This window comes from Bos grunniens, chromosome 17 (genome assembly GCF_055505025.1).
Source record: "Bos grunniens cultivar Pamir isolate PY7600 chromosome 17, Bosgru_T2T1.0, whole genome shotgun sequence".
NCBI lineage: Eukaryota > Metazoa > Chordata > Mammalia > Artiodactyla > Bovidae > Bos > Bos grunniens.
In genome coordinates, this window is record NC_141181.1 from 14,613,385 (window position 1) to 14,637,236 (window position 23,852).

Below are 23,852 nucleotides of genomic sequence, written 5' to 3' on the forward strand. Positions count from 1 at the left end.
CCACCCGAACTTCTTTTTTTTTTGTTTCTCTTTTCTGTTCCCCCTCCCCACCTTCAGTGTCCTAATGTGCACCTATAATGCTTGGGCCTAGAGTCCCAAAAGAGTAAATTCATCTTCTTGGGATGAACTGAAACAAAACTATAATGATACAACATTTTTAAGTAATAATAAAGCCAAATTTTAAATATAAGTTTTAAACATAATTTTAATCTGTAGTCTTTCCCAAAAGAAGAATGCTACTATTCATTATTCAATGTGGCCAAGGTAGCATTTGGGTAAGGAGGAAGTAAGAATTATGAGAGCATAAGGCATGATGATGAGAACAAAATTAATACAACAGCTTTAAATGTAAGTTAAAGTACATGGGCTGAGGGGAAAGAAGGGGGTAGTTAAGGTAAGGTTGGATTATGAAAAGCCTTGACTGTATACACTAGAAAGTTAGACATTATCCTAAAGGAAAGAGTGAGTGAAGTTGCTCAGTCGTGTCCGACTCTTTGCGACCCCGTGGACTGTAGCCCACCAGGCTCCTCCATCCATGGGATTCTCCAGGCAAGAGTACTGGAGTGGGTTGCCATTTCCTTCTCCAGGGGATCTTCCCAACCCAGGGATTGAACCCAGGTCTCCTGCATTGCAGGCAGACGCTTTAACCTCTGAGCCACCAGGGAAGCCCAAAGGAAAGAGTAATCTGTCCAAATACCAAAGTTTCAGGACCCTGAATCCTCTGAGCAACAACTTAAATAACCAAAGCCATCTATGCTTAACAACTCCAATTAGGAGGCACAAAATATTCAAGGCAGACCTTTCCACCACAATTCTAATGTAAAATTCACCAATGTGGTTATAAACTAAAAAAAAAGTTGCTTTACCTCAGCACCGATTCATGTCTTAATTCTGTATTTTAGAGCCACATAAGACAGGCCTAACTCTTTGCTACTCTATTAAAACCTTTCAAAATTTTTGAGGACATTTAAAACGGGCTGCCTTTTGCCCATTTCTTTGCCTTTTATCTTTTCTGTCCTTTTACCAACAACTCCAGCCCCTTGAAAATACTTATCAACGTTGAGCACTGAACTGAACATACTTGAGATGCATAAGAACAGAGTGGCTAATTATTTCCCTCCTCTGAACACTTAAGTCAGCAGTTTCTAGCCTTTTAAGATTTCATACACCCATAAAACTTAAAAAAGGAAAACAGAAAAAACAAAAATAACAGAAATTTACAAGGTTTACAACTTCCTTCAGTGCAGTTCAGTTCAGTGGCTCAGTAGTGTCCGACTCTTTGCGACCCCATGAATTGCAGCACTCCAGGCCTCCCTGTCCATCACCATCTCCTGGAGTTCGCTCAAACTCACGTCCATAGAGTCAGATGCCATCCAGCCATCTCATCCTCTCTCGTCCCCTTTTGTCCTCCTGCCCCCAATCCCTCCCAGCATCAGAGTCTTTTCCAATGAGTCAACTCTTCGCATGAGGTGGCCAAAGTACTGGAGTTTCAGCCTTAGCATCATTCCTTCCAAAGAACACCCACGGCTGATCTTTAGAATGGACTGGTTGGATCTCCTTGCAGTCCAAGGGACTCACAAGAGACTTCTCCAACACCACAGTTCAAAAGCATCAATTCTTCAGCACTCAGCTTTCTTCAGTCCAACTCTCACATCCATACATGACCACTGGAAAAACCATAGCCTTGACTAGATGGACCTTTGTTGGCAAAGTAATGTCTCTGCTTTTCAATATGCTATCTAGGTTGGTCATCACTTTCCTTCCAAGGAGTAAGCGCCTTTTAATTTCATGGCTGCAGTCACCATCTGCAGTGATCTGGGACCCGTTTCCACTGTTTCCCCATCTATTTGCCATGAAGTGATGGGACCAGATGCCATGATCTTCGTTTTCTGAATGTTGAGCTTTAAGCCAACTTTTTCACTCTCCACTTTCACTTTCATCAAGAGGCTCTTTAGTTGCTCTTCACTTTCTGCCATAAGGGTGGTGTCATCTGTATATCTGAGGTTATTGATATTTCTCTCGGAAATCTAGATTCCAGCTTGTGCTTCTTCCAGCCCAGCGTTTCTCATGATGTACTCTGCATATGAGTTAAATAAGCAGGGTGACAATATACAGCCTTGACATACTCCTTTTCCTATTTGGAACCAGTCTGTTGTTCCATTCCAGTTCTAACTGTTGCTTCCTGACCTGCATACAGGTTTCTCAAGAGGCAGGTCAGGTGGTCTGGTATTCCCATCTCTTTCAGAATTTTCCACAGTTTATTATGATACAACTTTCTTAGTATGCCCTATTTAGGTGCTTTCAAAATAGCTACCATGTGTCATTACTGTAATTTCACAAAAGGACATTTTAATATAACCTAAAATAAAACATCAGCTCAAAATGGACTTATAAACTAAATAAATATAGCTTTCTGAGATAAGAGAAAGCACTTAAGTTTTCTCAGACTTCTACCATCTCTGACTTCATCAGGGACTAGCATGAGCCCATGGGCCAGTATTTATGACCCAGAAGGTTAACCACATGTCTCAAGTCTGTGCCGCCATGGTTTCTTTTTTAAAAACCCATGTAGAGGGCTTTACATCCATCTCTGTTAAATGCCAAGCTTAACTTTTGAATTCATAAACTTCTCAAGCTGATTCTGTCATCTTTAAGAAAGACTTTGTATCATAAATTTGATTAGGAAGTCCTAGGTTCTACATCTGGGAAACTGTTCAGGCTGAGTGCAAACCAGCAAACTGAATTCCTTGACAATACAAGTACAAAAGCAAAATACAAATGAAAGTTAGTGAAGAATTAAAAGGATGATTTCAAAAACATCTCAAAACACATACCATTCCCTTTGCATTTTGCTGAGACCCACATAGATTTTTACTTCCTTCTTTGGAGGTAAACTCTTTTCAACATCAGCCTTAATTCGACGGAGGAGGAATGGACGCAAAACCTTCAAAGAGCAGAAAGAAATGGAGATGACCTTTACTGGTAACGTAAGTAATATTTCAGGATCTTAAAAGCATCCATTAAATACACAGAAATGTGCCTTCTTGAATATCAAAAGATTCTTAGGACTTCTCCCTTCCAAATATATAATTTATTATTACAGGCTTCCCAAAGAGTATATTAAGATGACTATTCAATATATAATAAGTAAACACTTGATACACTTGTCATAAAGTGTAAAAAACAATAGTAAATTTTAAAGATATTGTCAACATTCACTGCCTTTCAAATTTAAAACCAGTCACTTAAGAAAAGGCTAGGTCCACATTATGATCTCATCATATTCCCTAATTTGTCTTTTTCTTATAGAAGTAGACAATACAACCTTCCCAGTCACTATCCCCCTGCCTTTCTTCCCAAAGGTGACCAATATTCAGTTTTTAACGTCATACATAAGTTTTGATGGTTTTTAACTTTATTTATATATAAAGACTCATAGTATATGCCCAATTTATATCTGGTTTCTTTTATACAATATTATATTTGTGAGACATACCCCTGTTGTATATAGGTAATTAATTTTCATAAAATAATTGTAAGACAGGTATAAAGCAAAAGATATCCTTTTATTTTTATCTTCCTTTCTATTTACCACTAGCTTATAAAAATGTGATCAAACAACAAAAATTGATGAGAAAAACAATAAGCAACACTTCTCGAATATCATCACATAAGGAAGCTAGTGGAGCCCAACCAAAAGCTGGCACCAACTGCCAGACATGTGAGTGAGGACCTTCGGCCCCCCTGGCCCTCTTCCAGAACTGTCCATGTACATGCAGCTGGGTAAATCCAGGTAAAATCAGCAGAGAACTCACTCAACCAACTCATAAATTCTGCGGTTATTAAAAATATGCACAAGTTAGGCTTTGGTGTGGGATTTCTTGCAACTAAAGAAAACTCATTTAAAGAATTCTCTCATGCCCAAGTACACCATGTGATTGTGAATACACTCTTTCATTACAAGACACAGAAGCTACAGTGGGAATCTCAGGACAGCGTGGAGAGGCAGCTACCAGACCTGTACCCCCTGATTTGACAAGCATCTTCATGCTGCTATGTAAATAAAATAAACAAATGCCAAAACCGGGATTCTGTTGTGCTTTGGTATGCTTTACCTACATGTACCTATCTATTTATTAAGCAAAGCCTACACATTCACCCCACAACCCTCTGAACAAATACATCTAAATTGAGTGCTTACATGCTTAAATGCCATCTAAACTGAAACAAAGGTGTCTAGGAGACCATTATCTTCAAATATGTACAAAATAAAATTTCAGTACACAGAACTTTAGAGAACCTTAAAATTAATTTATATACAAATATTTGAACACTCAAAAGTTTTTAATTTTTTCCCCTTAATCAAATATGCACTTTGAGCCAGGCATTATGCTAGGGATACAAAAGCAAACGTAAGACACATCCTGCCTTTGTGTTTACAATCCAGAGGGAAAGCATTTGTAAAGGAGTCATTTCAGTAGCCTGTGCAAAGTCCCATAATGTTAGAATACTGGATTATTAAAGACAGGCTACAGAGGAGCCTCTAGGCTGGCCTCGGCCTGGGTACTCATGGAGAAGGTGACATCACCACCAAGTCTTGGCTGAAGTATTATTCGTAAAGGCAAGAAAGAGAATACTAGATGTGGAAGAAAAGATAAGCAAAGACACTGAAATTAGGACAGTGGTTACAGAACACTGACAGTGGGGTCAGCAATTTTAACAAAGTAAAGCTCGATTAAGAAGTGAAACAGAAGTTGGAGAACATTATTAACAGAAACATTACCTCTGTGGAGGAGGAGCGATTTTGTCCCACAGGACATGTTTCTAGGGCCTTGAAACATTTCTCACTGTCACAAATGAGGGCATACTACTGGCACAGAGTGAGCAGAAGTGTCCAGGATGCCGCTACTGAACAAGAAAATCACCTTCCCCATCCTCCAAAAACTGCACCAAAATGTCAACACCAGTTGAGAAACCCTGAGTTAGGTCATGAAAGGCCTTGTATGTAATGCTCACATGCTTTATCCTGCTGGTCCGGGTATTATAACCTGGGGTCTGTTAGAGAAATTTCTATCTTCCTACCAACTTTCACTTGTGAATCTTCACAGGAAGGAACAAGGCTGTATTTTACAGCAAAAACATCAACTCTGTTCACACTGCACTATTAGCAGTGTTGCTTGTACACAATCAATTGATTTAAGAACAACAGATGGACCTTTAGCCTTTCGGAAGCAAATCTGTTAGATTCTCCTATGGCAGGAAAATACAACTAAAGCTTCCAGAACTTGTTCATATTAAGTTCTTATGCTACTTCACTGTACGTTAACCCACTGTATGTTAATTAATTCACAGTTAGAATTTCACCCTAGGCTCTAAGACTTAAACTGCCATACATTACCCCCTCTTCCCATCGTAAGTACTAAAGTGGGCAGATTCAAACAGATTTGACTCTAAAGCCACTGTGCTTTTTGTTAACAGAAAAGCAATATACTAATCTGTATCATTTTTCCCATTAGAAACATGCTTTTTTAACACTACTCCAAAATACTTACCATATGAAGTCTCTCAACTAACTTTTGATCCCCAAGGCAATTATTTGTATCAAACCAGGAATCAAAGTCCTAGATTAACAAACAAAAAATACATTAAGATTAGAGTGATAGTAACTTTATGTGTGTTCAGTTGCTAAGGCGTGTCCAACTCTTTGCCATCCCATGGACGGCAGCACGCCAGGCCTCCCAGCCTTCACTCCCTCCCAGTTCGCTCAAATTTACAGCCATAATAGTAACTGCAAATACCTTATCATGCTAGGTTATATAGCATATAACAACTTCTAAATTAATTTAATATTTGAATTGTGAACTGCAAAAATCATTTAGTTCCTTTTTTTTAATGTGTGTTATTGTTAGCAATTCATTTTAGAATCATGTATTTCTTAAACATCAAGATGACAAGTTTCAAAGTGAAAAGAAAATAATTGGAGACAGTTTTGTAGATATGAAAATCAATATTTCTGAAAAAAAAAAATATGCTTGTTTCAGAAAAATCTTAAAAGTTAAAACCACTTTACAGTTTGCTAAGATCACTCATACCTCAAACACAAGGTTTCTAGAGCAATGCCAATTTTTGTTAAACTTTCTAAAAGTAAAATTGAGAATACAGACATTTCTTTAGTGTTTGGGTAGGATTTGAAAAGGACAGTTTCCCTAGCTTTACCTCTTGAGCAAGTTTATTATATACAGCTGGCCCTTGAACAACACAGAGGTTAGGAGCACCAACACTCCATGCAACTGAAAATCCACACGTAACTTATAGTCGGCTTAACCACTGCATATCACGCAGAACTTAGTATTTACTACTGAAAAAACATTTTTGTGCATGTGGACCCACCCACTTCTATTGTTCAAGCATTAACTGTATTTGCTTTATTAGTAAACATAATCTTAGAATTGTGTCAACTAAAAGTTTTAACAGAGATTATTAAACAAATAAACACGTCAATGTGGTAAGAAAAATTATCTCAAAAACAAAAATCAAAGTAAGTAAAAGCAGAATTAAAGTAGCTGGCTGACACTGATTAAATTGCCTTTCAAGAATACAATCTTCTCAAAAAAATTTTAAAACGTAAAAATAATAAAATCTACTCTTAAAATGATCCTTACATAACACACCCAATCAAAATTAACACCTTTTTGGAACTTATTTGAATAAGCTCTTCAAAGCCACACACACACACACACACACACACACTCCAGAAATGGGAGCAAAGGTTCAAAAATGAAGTCGAACCTGACAGAAAACCAAAATTACTAATTGCATAGACTGTCAACATAATTTACACTTTAAGTACAACCAAGAGTTCAATTAATTAACTAACCATTTCTATCATCACAAATAACCTATCAAAGCTAAGGATTAGTCTCTATGCTTCTTAGACCATAAGAAAATATGGCTAGACAGACTTCACCAAATTTGAAGGCCATTCTGAGAAGAGGCCATCCTAGGGACTTAAAACTCAGGCAACAGGAAGTACCCAAATTCACTTGGGGAAGAGCCTGAGCACCGCCTTAAGAACTAAAGCAGTCCACCTAGAGCAGTGTCAGGCCAACATGACCACCCAATAAGATTGCGAATTTATGACATTCCAGAAAGAACAAGCCATGACTTCAAAAATGAGACTGAAATCAAAGGCACAAAAGTAAACTCTCAGGATGCAAACAAAACTTGGTAGGTTACAGGAGGCTAACTACCTAAAAGTGTGAAAAAGTAATGATTATCTCAAGCAGTACGAAAAGGTAGGCCAAATTATTTAATTCTTCTGGTTTTACTGAGATAAACTGACAGCTCTGGATGAGGTTTAAAGTGTACAGTGCAATGACAATGTTTAGAGAACATCCATCATTTAATACAGATATACAATTTTTGATAAACAGAAAAAATATTATGTATATTGGATTTATTGTTACTTACTTTTAGTCATTATTTACTCTTAACAATGTTCATATATAACATGTAGCAGTGTTACATTTATCATGCTGTACATCTCAAGTACTTAATGATCTTATAAGTGGAAGATAAATAAGTACAATAAACTTTGCACCTCTTAACTGCCTTCATCCAATTCTGCTTCTCCCCTGGTTCCCACCTCTGGTAACCAAAATTCTGATCTCTTTCTATATAAGTTTGTATGTTTCTTGAAGCAGGCCAGTTCTATTTCAAAAATATTAAGTATCAAAAAACTACTCCAACCAAAAAATAATAAGAAACACTTACATCAGCTGAATTAAAGACATCTGGTAACAAAAAATTAAGAAGTGACCAAAGTTCATGCAAGTTGTTTTGAAGAGGTGTTCCAGTTAATAATAGTCGATTTGTAGTCTTGAATTCCCTCACTATTTCTGACAACTGCAAGAACCAAATTCATCATTAGAATGAATAGTCTGCATATTGATCAAATTCTAAATGAAGGCACAAATGATTTTCAAATCTAAATATCAAATTACCTTGGATTTTTCATTTTTGATCCTGTGAGCTTCATCAATAACTAAGTACCTCCAGTTAAATTTTTTAAAAACAGACTTCTCTTTAATAAGCATTTCATAAGAAGTTACACATACATCCCATTCTCCTGGTAACAAAACATCTCTGACAAAAGCAGCCTGTTTAACAAAAGAAAAAAAAAATTCCATCATGCAAAAATAAACTATACATTAAATTTACTGTTAACAAGAGCATGGGCCAGGGGCGGGGGGCAGGGGTGGTGGAATAGTAAAAAAGAATTAAGAGTTACCTATAGTACACAAGCAGCTAGAACTAGCTCAAAGTAACTTCATTAATCCTATGTCACAGCCATGTAATAAGTAACTGACAAAATTCTTTGGTGCAGAAGTCAATAAGACTAATTCTTAAAATGTCTTATTTCCACAATTCCACTAAGTGTTGAAGTTTTTTGGACACAGGTTTAGGAAAGGATAAAGAGTTTTCTGACATAAAGATACATAAGGACTAAGGACTAAAGATTAGTTTGCAGTAAGCATTTTCATTTACTTTAAGTTTATAGATCTATTAAGACATTGCTATGAATTTCCTCATTTTACAGGTGAGGAAACAAAGGCAAAGACTGGTTAAACCTCTGGGTTTCAAAGCACAGTAAGGATTCTGTAACTTAAAATACCCAAAATAGCTAAAAAGGGAGAAAAGAAATCTAGAGTCATCACTGATAGCTGAATGAAGGGAAAACAAAATTTAATACATAGTCCTTCAATACAGTATAAGTCCATTTTTTAATCCAAATTTTATATTCTTAATAGTGTCAACTATTTCCATTGTTGGTGGTGCTATTTTAGTCGCTAAGTTGCCTAATTTTGTGACTCCATGGACTGTAACCCACAAGGCTCCTCTGTCCACAGGATCTCCAAGGCAACAATATGGAGTGGGTTGCCATTTCCTTCTCCAGGGGATCTTCCTGACTCAAGGATCAACCCATGTCTCCTGCATAGACAGGCAGATTTTACCACTGTGCCACTAGGGAAGCCCTCATTATTTCCATTTCCTCTCCCAAAAAGGATGTGTCAGCTGATCAATATTTTAACTTATTTTGATAGATATGATACCAACGTGTCAAGTTACTATTTACATTTTTACTACTTACATTATTATGAAGAAATTGCTCTAGAATGGGAATAAAACCTTCAATTTTATAACCACCCCCAAAAAGCAGGAGAAACAAACTATATTCTTATAGCTTTCTACAGTCTACAATTCCTTTTTCCCCAGGATGAATCTTAGCCATCAAGATAATATTCCACTTACAAATTACTAATATTTATGAAGACCAGGCTTATTATTGGGACCCTTTCTCTTCTTTTATCCCTCCTCCAGTTATCCCCTTTCCCCAAACCTAAATTCAAATTCTTTTAATATCAAAATTGTTAATGAAATCTGAGAAACTTACCCTTTGTTCTTTATCCCCTATTAAGCAAACAGATCTGAGTGTCGGTACCCATCTCTTGAATTCACTCATCCAGTTGTGTAACGTAGACTTAGGCACCAAAACCATATGAGGACCAGGAATGTTTCTATAGTGTTTCATGTACCCAAGAAGAGAAATTGTTTGAAGTGTCTTTCCCAGGCCCTGAAAGAGAAAATAACCACAAAGCTAGGAAACATGGAACGAAACAGACTCTTGTATTTATTATTTCCTGATTGGTACAGAAACATTTAAAAGAAAAGCTGTATGTACTCCTAACAAATAGCACAATCTTGCCCTGTGTCCAGCGGACAAGTGCTATGGTATTTAACCTTCACCAGTCCGTGAGGGACGTACCATTACCCCCCACAAAGCTCAGATGCACGCTTTCCCAGGGCCACCCGGCAGAGCTAGAACTGAGACCCATTTCTTCTCACTCCATTACTTTCTCCAAGCAATTGTCTTAGCACTGTAGCTAGCTATAGAGAAACTTAAAACATTCACTATAGAACTAGTAAACAGTAAACAAGATACAATGTTTTACAAGATACAACTGTACAAGGTGCCATCACAGAGAAAATATTTATTGATGACGTTCAACTAATCCCCCCTGTGTCTCACAGAAGTGGGGGGTAGGGAGCAAGGGGAGATGGCCAAATCATTATATTACAAAAGTCAACCAAAGGCACGCTTCTCAAAACATATTATTTTTAAATTTATTACACTTTCATAGATAATAATTCCTCACAATTGAAGTATATATATAGATCCCACTTAGGCAACTAAAGTGAGCTAATTATTAGTGTGACACAGGATTAGTTTGCTAACAGTCTATAGTATAATCAATAAACTATATCTTACAAGTCTTAACTTTTACAAATCTAAATAGTGTACAAGGTTTAAATTATGAAACATGGCCTTCTACAAAAGCTACCAAACACATACCATTTCATCTGCAAGGATACCATTGATGCCGTTCTCATACAAAGAAATGAGCCAATTTAATCCTCGGACTTGATAATCTCTCAGTTTACCCCATTTTACATCTAAGAACAAAAGGAAAATGACATGCACATTTTAAAGACAAGAAATACAGGTGGGTAGCCCCTCCTTCATTTGACACTCAGAGGTTTAACTTGGGCCTACACGTTTATTTTGACTGTGCCTTCTTCACTAGGTTTTAAGAATGGGACTTTGGCAAGTTCCAAGTCAGGAAAGGTAGCTGCTGTGCTGTGGAGCAGAGAAGGAGCAGATGGATATAGAAGATAAGAAACACGATGGAAGGCATCAGAGCGCCCCAGCCACTCAGTCCTTATGTTACCATATATTGGTCCTAGAGACTCTCTGGCCTATTTCCTTTCTCAATGTCAGCGCAAGTGTTTCTAACCAAGTGTTTTCACCTTCCCTGATGACCAAAACAGAGGTTTGCTGGAGACTGTTTTTCTCTTAACAAAGGGGAAATTTAAAAAAATTAATAAAAGATTATTTTTCCTTTACCCTTCCTTACTTTGCTTTTCCAAGAGGTCCTACAAAGAGGAACAATATCGTTCAGGGTTTACATTTCCCATTCCAGAATAATTACTAAGTATATGGATCACAAATAACCCAACTTTTTAAAAAAATATATGTATATTCTATATTCCATCCCTTTTGAAAAACACTGCTCTGAGATGAAATGTTAATTAACACTAGGAAAACTGGATACACTGTAAGAATGTGAGAAAAAGACAACTCAAATACTTCAAATTTCCTTTCTCTCTGGGCCACAAATCTGGCTCTGGCCTCTAGCTTCATAGTAAGAAAACTGGGTACTCTGTAGCCAAAAGAAAAAAAAAAAAAATCTGGAGATACACACTTTAACCAGACTGATGCATTTCTAATCAGATCCTATCCTCCCTGAAGTTTAGTCTGCTAAGAGTTCCAGATGACAGTTAATTATAACTTCCAATCCAAATTATAAATCCTATACTACTATAAATTTTTCTTTTGCTCACAACCACTATGATCACACAAACTTGTCATCAAGTGAGAAAGAGAAAGGTCAGGAAAAAAAAAAATTACTGGGCTTCAGTAAAGAAAACTGTGCCACCAGACAACCAAGATTATACATGCATGCTATGTCGCTTCAGTCGTATCCGACTCTTTGCAACTTCATGGACTGTAGCCTGCCACGCTCCTCTGTCCATGGGACTCTCCTCCAAGCAAGAATACCAGAGTGGCTGCCATGCCCTCCTCCAGGGGATCTCCTGACCCAGGGATCGAACCTATGTGTCAGTCTCTTGCACTGGCAAGTGGCCTCTTTACCACTAATGCCACTTGGGAAACCCAAGATTATATATAAGTAAAACTTAAACCTGGTTAACTATGTTTTCTTTTGGAAAACCATTTATAAACTTAAAGACAAAATCAGGAGATGAGTAAAAAAAAGTCTTTAATAAGTACCTTTTCCTACACATCTTTCTTCTCTAGGGCAAATATATGGCAAATTCCATCCCCATTTTTACATATACATTCAGGAAACATCAAGCACAATGGTGATTTATGCCCTTTTGAAATACAGCATCACTATCGTAATGATATACTATGACTTCTAGCCAAAAAAGTATCTGAAGTTCATTTCACAATCAATAAATTTCAAAGATTACTTAAAATTCCCTTTATAAATTATAGCCAAGAAAAACCCCAACATTAACCAAAGGCTACAAGGGGATGTTTTAAAGAAGTAATTAAATATATATAACATACACGATGGAGAGTCTTCAAACCGAGTGCAAACATTGGTTGCTTTGGAGCTTTCTGTTAATAATTCTTCATCTTCTTCTTGCTCTGTTCTTCGGTGTCGATAGCTGCAAGTTTAAAATAAAATCAAGCGATCTGAGTCTTGGCTTTAATTACCAGCTTTCAATATAGTAGTCAAGAGGCTGACCAATATTTCACAGTATCTTAAAAGGCATGTAAATTAAGACTATAGAGTAATACCTTAGGTTAACCAGAACCTGATAAACATAAACGTGATCATCTAATTTCAATGAAATATGCAGTAAGAAAAACCTCATAGTTTATATTTTAATGTTAAGTATTTTGCTCCCACCCCAAAAATAGTTCCCCCAGAAATCACATTTTAAAAACTACAACTTTCACCAAAAGCTGCAGAATTTGCAGAACAGAGACTTAGGGTTTAAGGCAATGACTCTTTAACTAGAATTACTCGAAGCTTTTTAAATACACATGCCCAGATTTTACATCCCAACAGAGTCAGACACAGTCTCTTAAAAACTAATTTTTTGTAGCTATAATATTGCCAGATTTCTTAATCTCTAAAGGACTCAGGTTAGTAAAACTACTTACTCCCCAGTTTTCAAGTTTCCACTTATACCTGTATACTTTCAACAAATACTTTGATTTAAATTAGAAAATAGTAGATTATATTCCACTCTTGTGATCTCTAAATCTAAATTATTGCTTGATTTCTATTAAGACTACATGCTTTGTGGGAAAGATAATCAGCCTTCCCAGATAGAGAAACATGCCTCAGAAATGCAAGCAAAGGCAATAAAAATCCAAGGATTTTTTTTTTTTAGTAGCTTTTTTTTTTTTTTCATATTTATCTGGCTGTTGGCTGTGGCATGCAAGCTCTCGGTTGCGGCATGTAGGATCTAGTCTCCTGACCAGGAGTGGACCCCAGGCCCTCTGCATCTGGGGTGTGGAGTCCTAGCCACTGGACCACCTGGGAAGTCCCTAATTGCTTGTCATATGTGTTTACTTCTTGTGTTTCTCTGCATTCCAATCTTATGAAAACTTAATTCAAAGATCTACCCCTCAACCCCAAGTTACTCTCCATAAACTGAGAGAAACTTAACTTTGCCTTTTTTTTTAAATAAAATCTCCTTCATAATATACTATCAAGATGACTGATTATTATGGTTGTTAAACTAAAGATAAAAGTTGGCATATGCTTTGTTACTTTAATTAATGGTTACTTTAAAGCAATGAGATTGCCCTAAATTTGTTATTACTAATCAAACATCTTGTTAGGGCTTCCCTCATAGCTCAGTTGGTAAAGAATATGCCTACAATGCAGGAGACCCAGGTTCGATTCCTAGGTCAGGAAGATCCCCTGGAGAAGGAAATGGCAACCCACTCCAGTATTCTTGCCTGGAAAGTCCCATTGACAGAGAGGAGCCTGGCAGGCTACAGTCCATGGGGTCGCAAGAGTCGGACACAACTTAGCAACTAAACCACCACCAAACATCTTAAGTTATCCAACCAGCACAAATTCTAAGAAAAAATCTATAAATTCAACATGTAAGAATTACTTTACAAATTTTGCACCACCACCTAACAATGGCATCGTACAACTTGATATTTCCTTTTATATAAAGAAACTAAGCATTTAACAAAAATTTTAAGTAGACTATCATGATACAAATCACCATACGATCTATAAACAAGCACAGACTTCAGATAACAGCAGTACTCTCAATCCACCTGAGTGGTTTAGGAGACTAGAGAATGCCCCAAGTCAGATCTAAGTTCAAAGTCAGATTATTCTAATTCCTTCTAGATGATGTTAAGTAGGCCACTTAACCTTTGCATTTGTTTCCACTCCAAGGAGAAGGTAACATCTGAATTCCCTACTCAATCCATATAAAAATAAAGCATTATGCCTATTTTTATTTTATACATGTATGGCTATATCCTGCCAAGCCAACTGGGCCAAATAAATAAGAGCACTGTTAACTATTTTTTTAATAAAATGATTCTGTGCTTCTAATTAAGACTATCTAAAATAAGTCTGGCTCAACTGTTAAGCATCAACTATTACTCACTCGCCAACTGAGAGCAAGTTCTGTTTCTCATCCTTTTTTATTCGTGGGCGCCCTGGTTTCATCTTCAAAGGTGAGGTTGGAGTCTTCTGAGCAGCAGGCTGAATGAAATGTGCAAACAGTTCTGTCTGCTTTAATAAATATTCAAATCTATTTGCCCGGTCAGTTTGCTGGAAGAAATGTGAAAACACATTTTATCAGAATATCAATACAAATTCAGAAATCAAAGTTTCAACATGTCTCCACACAACAATCTCAGCAATAAAAAGGAACTACTGCTACATGCAACATAGATGAGATTCAAAAGTAGGATACTATGTGAAAGCAAGCAAGCGTGAGACTACACGCTATACGATCCGAACTCCAAACAGCGACTTTCTATGTGAAATTCTAAGTAGTGGTTTCTCAGAGAGGAGATCTGAAGTGTCAAAGGGATGAGAGCAGGAGCAAGCGCTTGGGGGATGATAGAACTGTTCTACATTGTGACTGTACGGTGTTTACATGGCCTCAGCTATTTGCCAGAACTCACCGAATGAAAAACATACAACTACTGTGTGTCAGTGATACTTGAATGTAGCTGAAGAAAAAATATCAAATAAAAAGATAAAGACACTGCAATACAGGTGTATTTATTCAGAAGAGGGAAAAATGTTGTGCCAAATTTTAAAAAGCTATCAGGCTTGAAAAACCTCTATTAAGTTCATGAAATATTCATTAATCCTGTGTAGTTCTTAGTATCTTTTCTTATTTTTATATCTAACATCTGCGGCTTTGAGTGTTTCCTATTATCACACAAAAAGAATGGAAGACCAAAAAAACTTAAAACCTTGAAATCAAGTTCTTTTAAAAATAAACAATGGAAATCTAGAGCCTTTAGACAACAGACTTTTTACAGACACATCAATAATTTGATTTTAAATAAGGAGAAACAAGAAGACAAGAGTTCAATAAACAGAGAAGCCAGTTACTCAGTATCTCTACCTATGTGTAAAATGTCAACTTTACAATAAAACATTTTACCTAGCAAACACCAGAGGTAGTCTAATGTGCTTTTTAAATGAAAACATAATTTTTAAACATCACACACATGTAAAACCGAAGCCCAATTTGATACTGAAGGCACACGGTGACAGTGCCTTCACACTGGACCACACACGTAGCCCAATCCACACCACTAACAACAGGCTGTCAATACGTTTCTCCTTAGGAATGTCCTACCAATGACAAGCTTCAGTTTCTGTTTTAAAGTACTAACCTGAGATCCATATATACGTATTTTGCACAATTTCATTTTCAAATACATATATAGTAAAAGAAAAACCAAAAACATGCAATGAGAAGATCATGCTATTTAAAAAAGACTATTCTATTATTGTAATTATGTTTGGATCAAGATAAATAAGCTCCGGAAATAAATTCAGATAGGTGAGAGTGTAAGATATTTTAAACCAAAAGTTACTCTACAGTACTCAAATCACTGAATATATATTCTCTTCTTTAAAAACATTTTCAAATCAACGTTTTCTTCTTAAATGTCTTTTCAATTCAAAAAATACTTTTGTGTGCAGACCAGAAAAGTATTTTGTTTCTCTATGAAGTTTTCATTATAGTACAATATTGAAAATAAAACATAACAAGTAAATTATGAAGACTGTCAGAAAACAAAAACTCAGAAGTAAAAACACACAGTAAGAACACATGGAAGTGTGAATAGCACCAGATTTTAAATTTTAAGCAGGATGATTAGGAAAATGGCAACAGAAATGATGTTTCACAGAGAAGGGAGTAGTCCTCCCAATTCTTAGACCTTATCACACCTCTCTACTGCTCAAGATCCTTTAACGGTTCTAGATGTCTTAAGATGGTATTTTTTCAAACTGTGGTTCATGATCCATTAGATCAGAAATATCCAGAATCTTTGTTATCTTCTACAAGGTCAAGTCTGAGACTACTATCTTAAAGAACAAAGCATAAACTTCACCAGATCTCTACAAAAGATTTCATAATTTCCAAAATTCTCTCACTGATTCAAGTAGTGTGGAGTTACAAACTGTTGCAAAAAAAACAAGGAGTTTAGAACATTTACAGAGTAAGCTTTCAGTGGAACTGTAGCAAAGGTTTAAGGGGATTAACAGGCAAAGACCTCATTGCTTGAAAAATGAAAAGGTTAAGATAAAAATGACGAAAGGTGTAAAGAAAATGAACCTATCTACAAAACAGACAGAGATCTGACTTGTGGTTGCCAAGGCAGAGGAGGGGAGGAGAGGGATGCACTGAGAATTTGGAGTTGATAGTTGCACGTATTACATTTAGAGTGGATAAACATCAAAGGTCCTACTGTGTAACACAGGGAACTGTATCCAACTTCCCTCAAATAAACCATAACAGAAAAGAATATCTAAAAGACTGTATATATATGTTAAACTGAATCACTCTTCTGTATAGCAGAGATAGACACATTATAAATCAACTATACTTCAATTAAAATAAGAGGTATAAGGAGAAAAACTACTTTCTAAAGAGCAGAAACAATAAGATCAAGAACCCCCCCCAAAAAAATGTATCGTAAAATTAAAGCAAAGGTTAAAATCAATAGCCTTGGAAAAAGCATTTTTCTCTAAGAAAATGACCAGGATAGTAGAAGCCATACATGTTTGGAAATAAATTGATGATGGGCCTGCAATTCTTTATGGAGGAAGACTGAAAGTGAGAAAGTGACAGAAAAGTAGAAACTTAATCAGAGCGGCAAAGTCTTAGAATGGCTAAATAGGATTGTTAGAAATAACAGTGAAAGCCAAAGAAAGTGAAAACCATAAATTTATTCCAGTACCAATCAGTGTAATTACTTTAGTTTTCTCAAGCAGTACTTGGCAGCTTGGGTTCAAGAATGAAAAGTGACTATCAAGACTTATCTATGAATAGGATCTAGCAGATGATAAGGAGTCTGCTCAGAAGAAAATTGCTCGTCAAGGTCATGGTTTTGAAAAAGGAAATTAAAGTAGGAGACTGAAAAATTTGTAGGAAGTTGAGAAAAAAATTGCAATAAAGGGAGCTGTGGAGATGAGAAGCATTGCAAAGAACCACTGAAAACCTCCATTATATAATCAGATCAGTGTCACAGACTTCACAAAAACACAGATCTGGAAGAAGCTAGATCATGAGAAACGAGCCAAATGAAGATGCCAATGAAATAATTCATGCAACAGAAGAATAATGAACCAGGGTGATGGGGAAAAGATAAAAGAAATATTTATGAAGTTAAATCTGCCAAGACTATTAAAATTACGACATGCTGTTATAAACAGCTTGGGTATTTATTAAGAAAAACTTTCATTCATTGAGAGAACACTAAGTAACTGTGTGGGAAAGAGATAATGAATTCAACTTCGGATATTCCTAAATAAGACCTACCAAAGGGATTTAAACGTTCAACAAGCAAATGAAAATACAATGATTGGAGGCATCTGAGCTAGAGATAAATATTCAGAAGTACTCATTTAAAAGTGGCAGATGAAAACCAGTGACAAGGCTAAAACTTTCCAAGAACAAATGTTCAAAATGCAATGAAGGACAAATGAATAATCAAGTAAATAAGGTATCATCAAAGAAAAAAGGTTTCTCAAGGCAAGAAAAAAATTTGTGGAGTGGCCAATGGTGTCAAATACAAGTATGAATAAGGAGAATGAACTAAAACTAGGCCAAAGAATTGGCCATTAAAATTACTAGTACATCACTTCTCAGTCTTTTGGCTAAGATCAAGTAGAGAATCACTAATATAGTGTTAATGACAGAATCTAAGCTGTGCGGGTTTAGAGGAATGACTGGGAAAAGTAAAAATGGAAAACCATCTTTTCTTCAAATAAGACTGACAGCAAAGAAAGGTGACAGGACAGTTACACATACACACAAAATGCATACATACAAAATGGAACAGAAATCATATACAGTAATACATCATTTATACTTTACATATTACCATATGCATTATGCACGCTATGTATGTGTATACAGATACATATATGCAACTTTTAGGACTTTGAAGCCATTTTTAGAAATTTCAAAAATATTTGCTGATATTGATGAGAAAGTCAAAGAACAAGGGGAAGTAATACTTGTTAAAATCAGTATTCTATGTGCCAGATACTATTCTGGATGCTGAAGACAGAAAGACTAAGACACCGTTTCCACTCTTCAGGAGGATACTTATTGTGTAATGATGATATTCTTATACATGTTAACTAAGATTTAAAAAAATTAAGTTTAATCTACATAAAGCATATACAACAGGGCCCAGTACATACTATTTATTCACTGTTAGTCATTATTATTTAATCTAAACTTAAATTCAAAGCTCTTTGTAGGTACTGGTTAACTCATGTTAAGATAAAGATTCCCAAGAGGATGTGAAATGTGAGCTGGATCTTTTACAAGTATAATATTCATATTATCTTTTGTAAAGCTCTCATCCATATAATAAAAAAGCTGTAGGCAAGAAATATCATTACTATATATACTACATATTTTTGTATTATATATTGTATGCATATGTGCATGAGCACGTGCTCCGTTGCTTCAGGCATGTCAGACTGCAATCCTATGGACTGTTGGCTCCTCTGTCCATGAAATTTTCCAGGCAAGATCACTGGAGTGGGTTGCCATGCTCTCCTCCAGGGGATGTTCCCTAACCAGTGATCGAATCTGTGTCTCCTGCATTGCAGGTAGATTCTTTACCCACTGAACCACATGGGAAATTCATTATATATTGTATATGTTATAAATTATACATGTATTACTTGCTTTATAACCAGTAGAGTACAATGCTAGACAGATGCAGAATAAACACATCTTGAATGGTTACTTCTCTGGTCTTTTAACTCATCTCACTCCCAATGCTAAATCTAAAAAGGAGTATTAATATAATCCATATATTTACATACTACGTGAATTCATGAAATACATCTGTATTTGTTTTAATCAAGTAAGTCGAGTAAGATAAAAAAAAGTTACAATACTCCATGTTACACATATTTAAATTAGGTATCTGTGCCTCAACTTTAGTAAATTTAATCACCTAATAAAAAACTATTATGATTCTATTCATATACCTAGAACATACCATTTTTTCTTCATAGGTGGGATCTGGTTCTTGGATTTCTTTTTGCTTTCCAGGAGATGCATTGTCAAATACTTCCTGGTAAGAGGGAAAAACCATGGTTTGTTCTTCAAGAATACTCAACATACCATTATTACACTGATTTCAGCCCAAAACACATTCAAAGTAATACACTCCTGTCCTGAACTTCCTAGATACCTAAATCTGATAGGAAACCTTGATGCAAAATATGACAGTAATAACAATTCACTTAACCCAAATATGTAAACCGCATGGCCACTGCCAAGATTAAAACACAAGATTATCATCTCCAACATCCCAGAACAAAAAATACTTAAAGCAAATCTGTTTTGTTTTCTAATCAAAAATTATAAAGCCAAATTGAACAATATAAATTGTGAAGGAAATGTTCCCTTTTAATTAAACTGCAGTATCTACTGTAGTACTACCCAAATGTATACCTGGGAAGTCACACAGTCATCCTGATTTCCATCTTCTAAAACATTTAAAAAATTCATCATGCACCCTGAAGTGAATACTTTAACCACAGTTTGATTCCTTAATTGACAATAAATGTGCTTTTTTGGCAAATTTATTCACCCTGACATTCAGAAAGTCACAAAATCCAAAAAAACACCCCCAACCTCACTGTAAAGTTCGCTCATCAGCTGGTAAAAAGTACAATTTTCATTAATGATGTAGTGATCTGCGGTGCTACACGCTGTAACCAAGTTACCTATGATTAAAAAGCTGAGGGGACGGGCCTGGTACAGCACTACTGCTGCTGCTAAGTCGCTTCAGTCGTGTCCGACTCTGTGCGACCCCATAGACGGCAGCCCACCAGGCTCCGCCGTCCTATAAGAGATCAAATGACCCAAATTCAAGTCTAACTTCAGTGCTAAGACCTTTACGAACTTGTGTAACCTTAAGCTCATCACAATCTCTGGTCTCCAGAGTAAAAGTGACAAAGCCACCTACCTAGAATAATTCACAAAATGGTACTGGGATACCATGAAAAGTCGAATGTATCCTAAAAAAACAAGATGTGCTTTCCAACAGCAGTCATTACTTCTTTCACAGTCTTAACTAAAACAGGCAAAAGATTTGGATTTAGGACCCTTGAGGTCATATGGCTATTGGTATATAGTGTACCTACCTATCAGTCCAGGTAGGTATGTGAAATGAGAATGAACCAAGACAGGCCCCATTCAGGTTGCCAAAAAGATCATATTAATTAAAAAATGTGACTGCTCCCATGACTACCAATACCAAGCAAAAAAAATAATAATAATAATACATAGGAAAGCTAACAAATTTTCCTAGGAAAGTGGGCTTTGTCAGAAAATAAATGATCTTGGAAAAACACAGCTTAAAAAGAAAAAAAAAAAAACACACTATAATGTGAAGGAAAAAAACAAAAACTAGTCATTAAGAAAACTGGTAAAAGATAAAATCACTGATGTTACTATCCTGAGAAGGAGAAAAATAATGAAGCCATTTTTGAATAAATGAAATCGTTAAACAACACATTTTTGGCAAAAATATGACAGGGCAAGATATTCGGGGAAGGGTCAGCTTCAGAGCCAGATGCGGGTTCTATCACAGATTCTACTTACAAGGGAAGACTCAATTTCCCCATCTGGCAAAAATACTACTGACAGTCATCCAGTACTTGTTACAACATTAATATTCATAGTTAAACTCTAATTCCACTTTACCTTAAAAACAGCAACTGAAAGGCAAAATATTTAGTTTAGGCTTTAAATTATTCTGCTTTCTGATATTTCCTTAACACTTCTAGTGAGACTGAGACTTTGGTTGCTACTCCAAAATTTGAATGACAGCCTCTTTTGAGAGGCTGACAACAGTGGACAGCAATTTGCAGAGAAGTGCAGTGCGTGCTCAGTCGCTTCGGCCTTGTCTGACTCTTTGCCACCCCGCCAGGCTCTTTGTAGCTCGCCAGGCTCTTCTGTCCATGGGATTCTTCAAGCAAGAACACTGGAGTGGGCTGCCATGCCTCCCCTCCAGGGGATCTTCCCAACGCAGGGATCGAACCCGAGGCTCTTTTGTCTCTTGCACAGGCAGGCGGGTTCTTTACCACTAGCGCCACCTGGGAAGCCCTGAGAACTGCGTATTTAATACAACTGCTTTCAGTGTCAAACTTTCAAACCCCCTTAAACAAGGAAGCGGGAATCCAAGTTAACCCTGGCAATTCAAAACAATCATTTAAAACCTAAAGAAAAAGAAAACAAGCAACACTGACATGAACTGAAAACAAATTTCAAGTCGCTGAAAGCTATAGAATACCAGAGATCCTATTCCACCAAAACCCACCCTTACCTAAAAGTTCTTTCAAAAACTAATAACGTTACTTCACCCTAGATAAGGCCGCTGGTTGTAGATTGTAGGACTCCACTGAACTGACTTATGACTTAGTACAGCACCCAAATAAAACTACTGAGCCAAATGCTCTATGGTAAACTGTCCTACCATTTCCTTACTGTGTTAATTCTACAGCAACATTCCCTTTTAGAGCAGTATTACCTTTTCTTCATCTATCCAAGGATGGAAAAATTCCAGAAATCTCTGGGCTGAGACTATAAAATATCTCAAAACAGATCGAAGGCCAAGAATAAAATTGGAAGGAGCAAGCAACACTTTGTTCCCAGACATCGCAAAACCTTGGAGCACACCCAAAAGACCCGCCTGGCAGTTCCCCAATCTCTCCACCCTCGCTGTACTGTTACCATTCCCTGACCCGCCAGCCCCAGTCCAGAAGGTAGGGAGCCATAGAAAACGGTACCAATTCTCAAAATAAGGCCAAGGCCCCCAAAGAGGAAATGCGCTGGTCTGTAAGCAAACTAACCGCCCCTCACTCACTAATTCATCCATCCATCCATCCATCACTCCTCCCACGAAATGAAATGGGGGTTCAAGACAGCTGCTGCCGCCTTGGTCGCTTCCCTTCCCCACGGAACAGTGCCTGGGAGGAGCCTCCTCTCCCTCCGAGGGAGCAGCTGTGCCCCGCTTATCCCCACTGCGCCCTCGGCCATCCAGCCCTCGCCATTGTTTCTGCGGAACAGATACCGCCCCCGCAAAGAACGGGATGAAGAAAAGGAGGCCCAACTCCTCGGATGCGCTGCTTTTAAATGCCTTCCCCACCCCGCCTGTCTACCCCCGTACCTACAGGGAAATTTCCCTCGCCCTCCCCCCAAGTTTAGCGGAAAGTAAAATCGAGATTCAGAGATGAGCGAGGGAATTATGGGAGTCCAGCTTTAAAAAAAAAAAAAAAAAAAGGTAGATCCTCACTCGGCCTCAGTAATCAAGAACATGTGTCTAATAAGAGCGTTCGAGGATTTGGCAAGGTTCGCCAAAGAGACAAATAATATAAACGTGAAGTGCCAGAAATCCACTTCAGGTTGCCTGGATAGCTTAAGCGCAAGGGTGAGAGCATCATTTCCGACCCAAAGGGTCTGAGGCCGAGTTGGAGTGAGAAGGGGTGAAGTTTGGCTCTGCGTCTCATCACTAGTACAGAGGCGAGGGAACCAGTTCCTCCTCCCCCTCCTGCCCTCTTTCCACGCCACGAGCCGCCCTCACCTCCATCTCCGAGTCCGTGGGGCCGGCGTTGCCCACGGAGGGAGCCCCCTGGGCTGCGACGCCCTCGGGGCCGCCTTTGTTGCTGCTGTTGCTCCCGCTGCCGGCGGTCAAGGCTGAGGGCTTCGAAGGCGCGCTCTCGGGAGGCGGGGGTGGCGGAGGGTCGGCCGCGGACGACATGATGTTCCGTCTGCGTCACCCGCTGCTGCCAGAGGCCGGGCCCGGCAGGGAGGAGGAGGAGGAGGCCTAGGCCTGGGAGGCTGCGTCGCAACGAGCAGATGGAGAAGCGAGAGGACTACCCGAAAGCCCCCTGCGCCGCGGCTCGGCGACGAGCCCAAACCAGGCCCAGCAACCTCCCCCTCTGGTCGCCCTCCTCTTCCGCGGAGCTCCGGGTTCGACCGGCGCTTTACCCCACGGCGGGAATCACGTCGACGAGAGTGGGCGGGGCCACTCGGGTCACTGAGGTCAGGGAAGGCGGGCTGGTTCACAGGAGGGCGGAGGGTTGGGGAAAAAAGAAAGGAAAGCAAAAGAGGGACAGAGACTGGGAACTGGTTTAGCTGCCTCCTCTTCCTCTGGTAGATATCATCTATCTCTCCAGCATTCAGGTCTACTACCTACGCCACCGACTATCAACACTCGCGAGATTGATAGTTGGCTACACGACTAGGCTCCAAGTGCGCATGCGCATTCTCCCCTCCTTGTCCTGGGCCACGCCTCCTCCGAGGCCCCAGAGAGCTCTTGGGTAAGGAATGGGCGGGGCCTCGAGGGAGAGCTTGGAGACGTAGGTTTGTGCGTCGGCTTCCCGGCATGACGCGAGCGCTGTCTTCCAGGGGTTCTTAACGGCTCACGG

The 23,852-nt window shown here is 38.1% G+C and overlaps 1 protein-coding gene across 1 annotated transcript in view; it reads right to left on the reverse strand.

Moving 5' to 3' along the window:
- The window catches only part of SMARCA5 (SNF2 related chromatin remodeling ATPase 5), a 38,626-nt gene extending 15,242 nt beyond the window's left edge, over positions 1-23,384 (reverse strand). The window contains exons 1-10 of the mRNA XM_086346554.1: positions 23,006-23,384; positions 19,412-19,486; positions 14,299-14,465; positions 12,215-12,315; positions 10,415-10,515; positions 9,455-9,634; positions 8,004-8,159; positions 7,774-7,905; positions 5,553-5,621; positions 2,835-2,944 (exon numbers count right to left, since the gene is read on the reverse strand). Coding sequence (XP_086202680.1) covers positions 2,835-2,944; positions 5,553-5,621; positions 7,774-7,905; positions 8,004-8,159; positions 9,455-9,634; positions 10,415-10,515; positions 12,215-12,315; positions 14,299-14,465; positions 19,412-19,486; positions 23,006-23,182 — 1,268 coding nt within the window. The 5' untranslated portion in view covers positions 23,183-23,384. The remainder of the gene's footprint in view (positions 1-2,834; positions 2,945-5,552; positions 5,622-7,773; positions 7,906-8,003; positions 8,160-9,454; positions 9,635-10,414; positions 10,516-12,214; positions 12,316-14,298; positions 14,466-19,411; positions 19,487-23,005) is intronic.
- Positions 23,385-23,852: the final 468 nt, after the last annotated feature.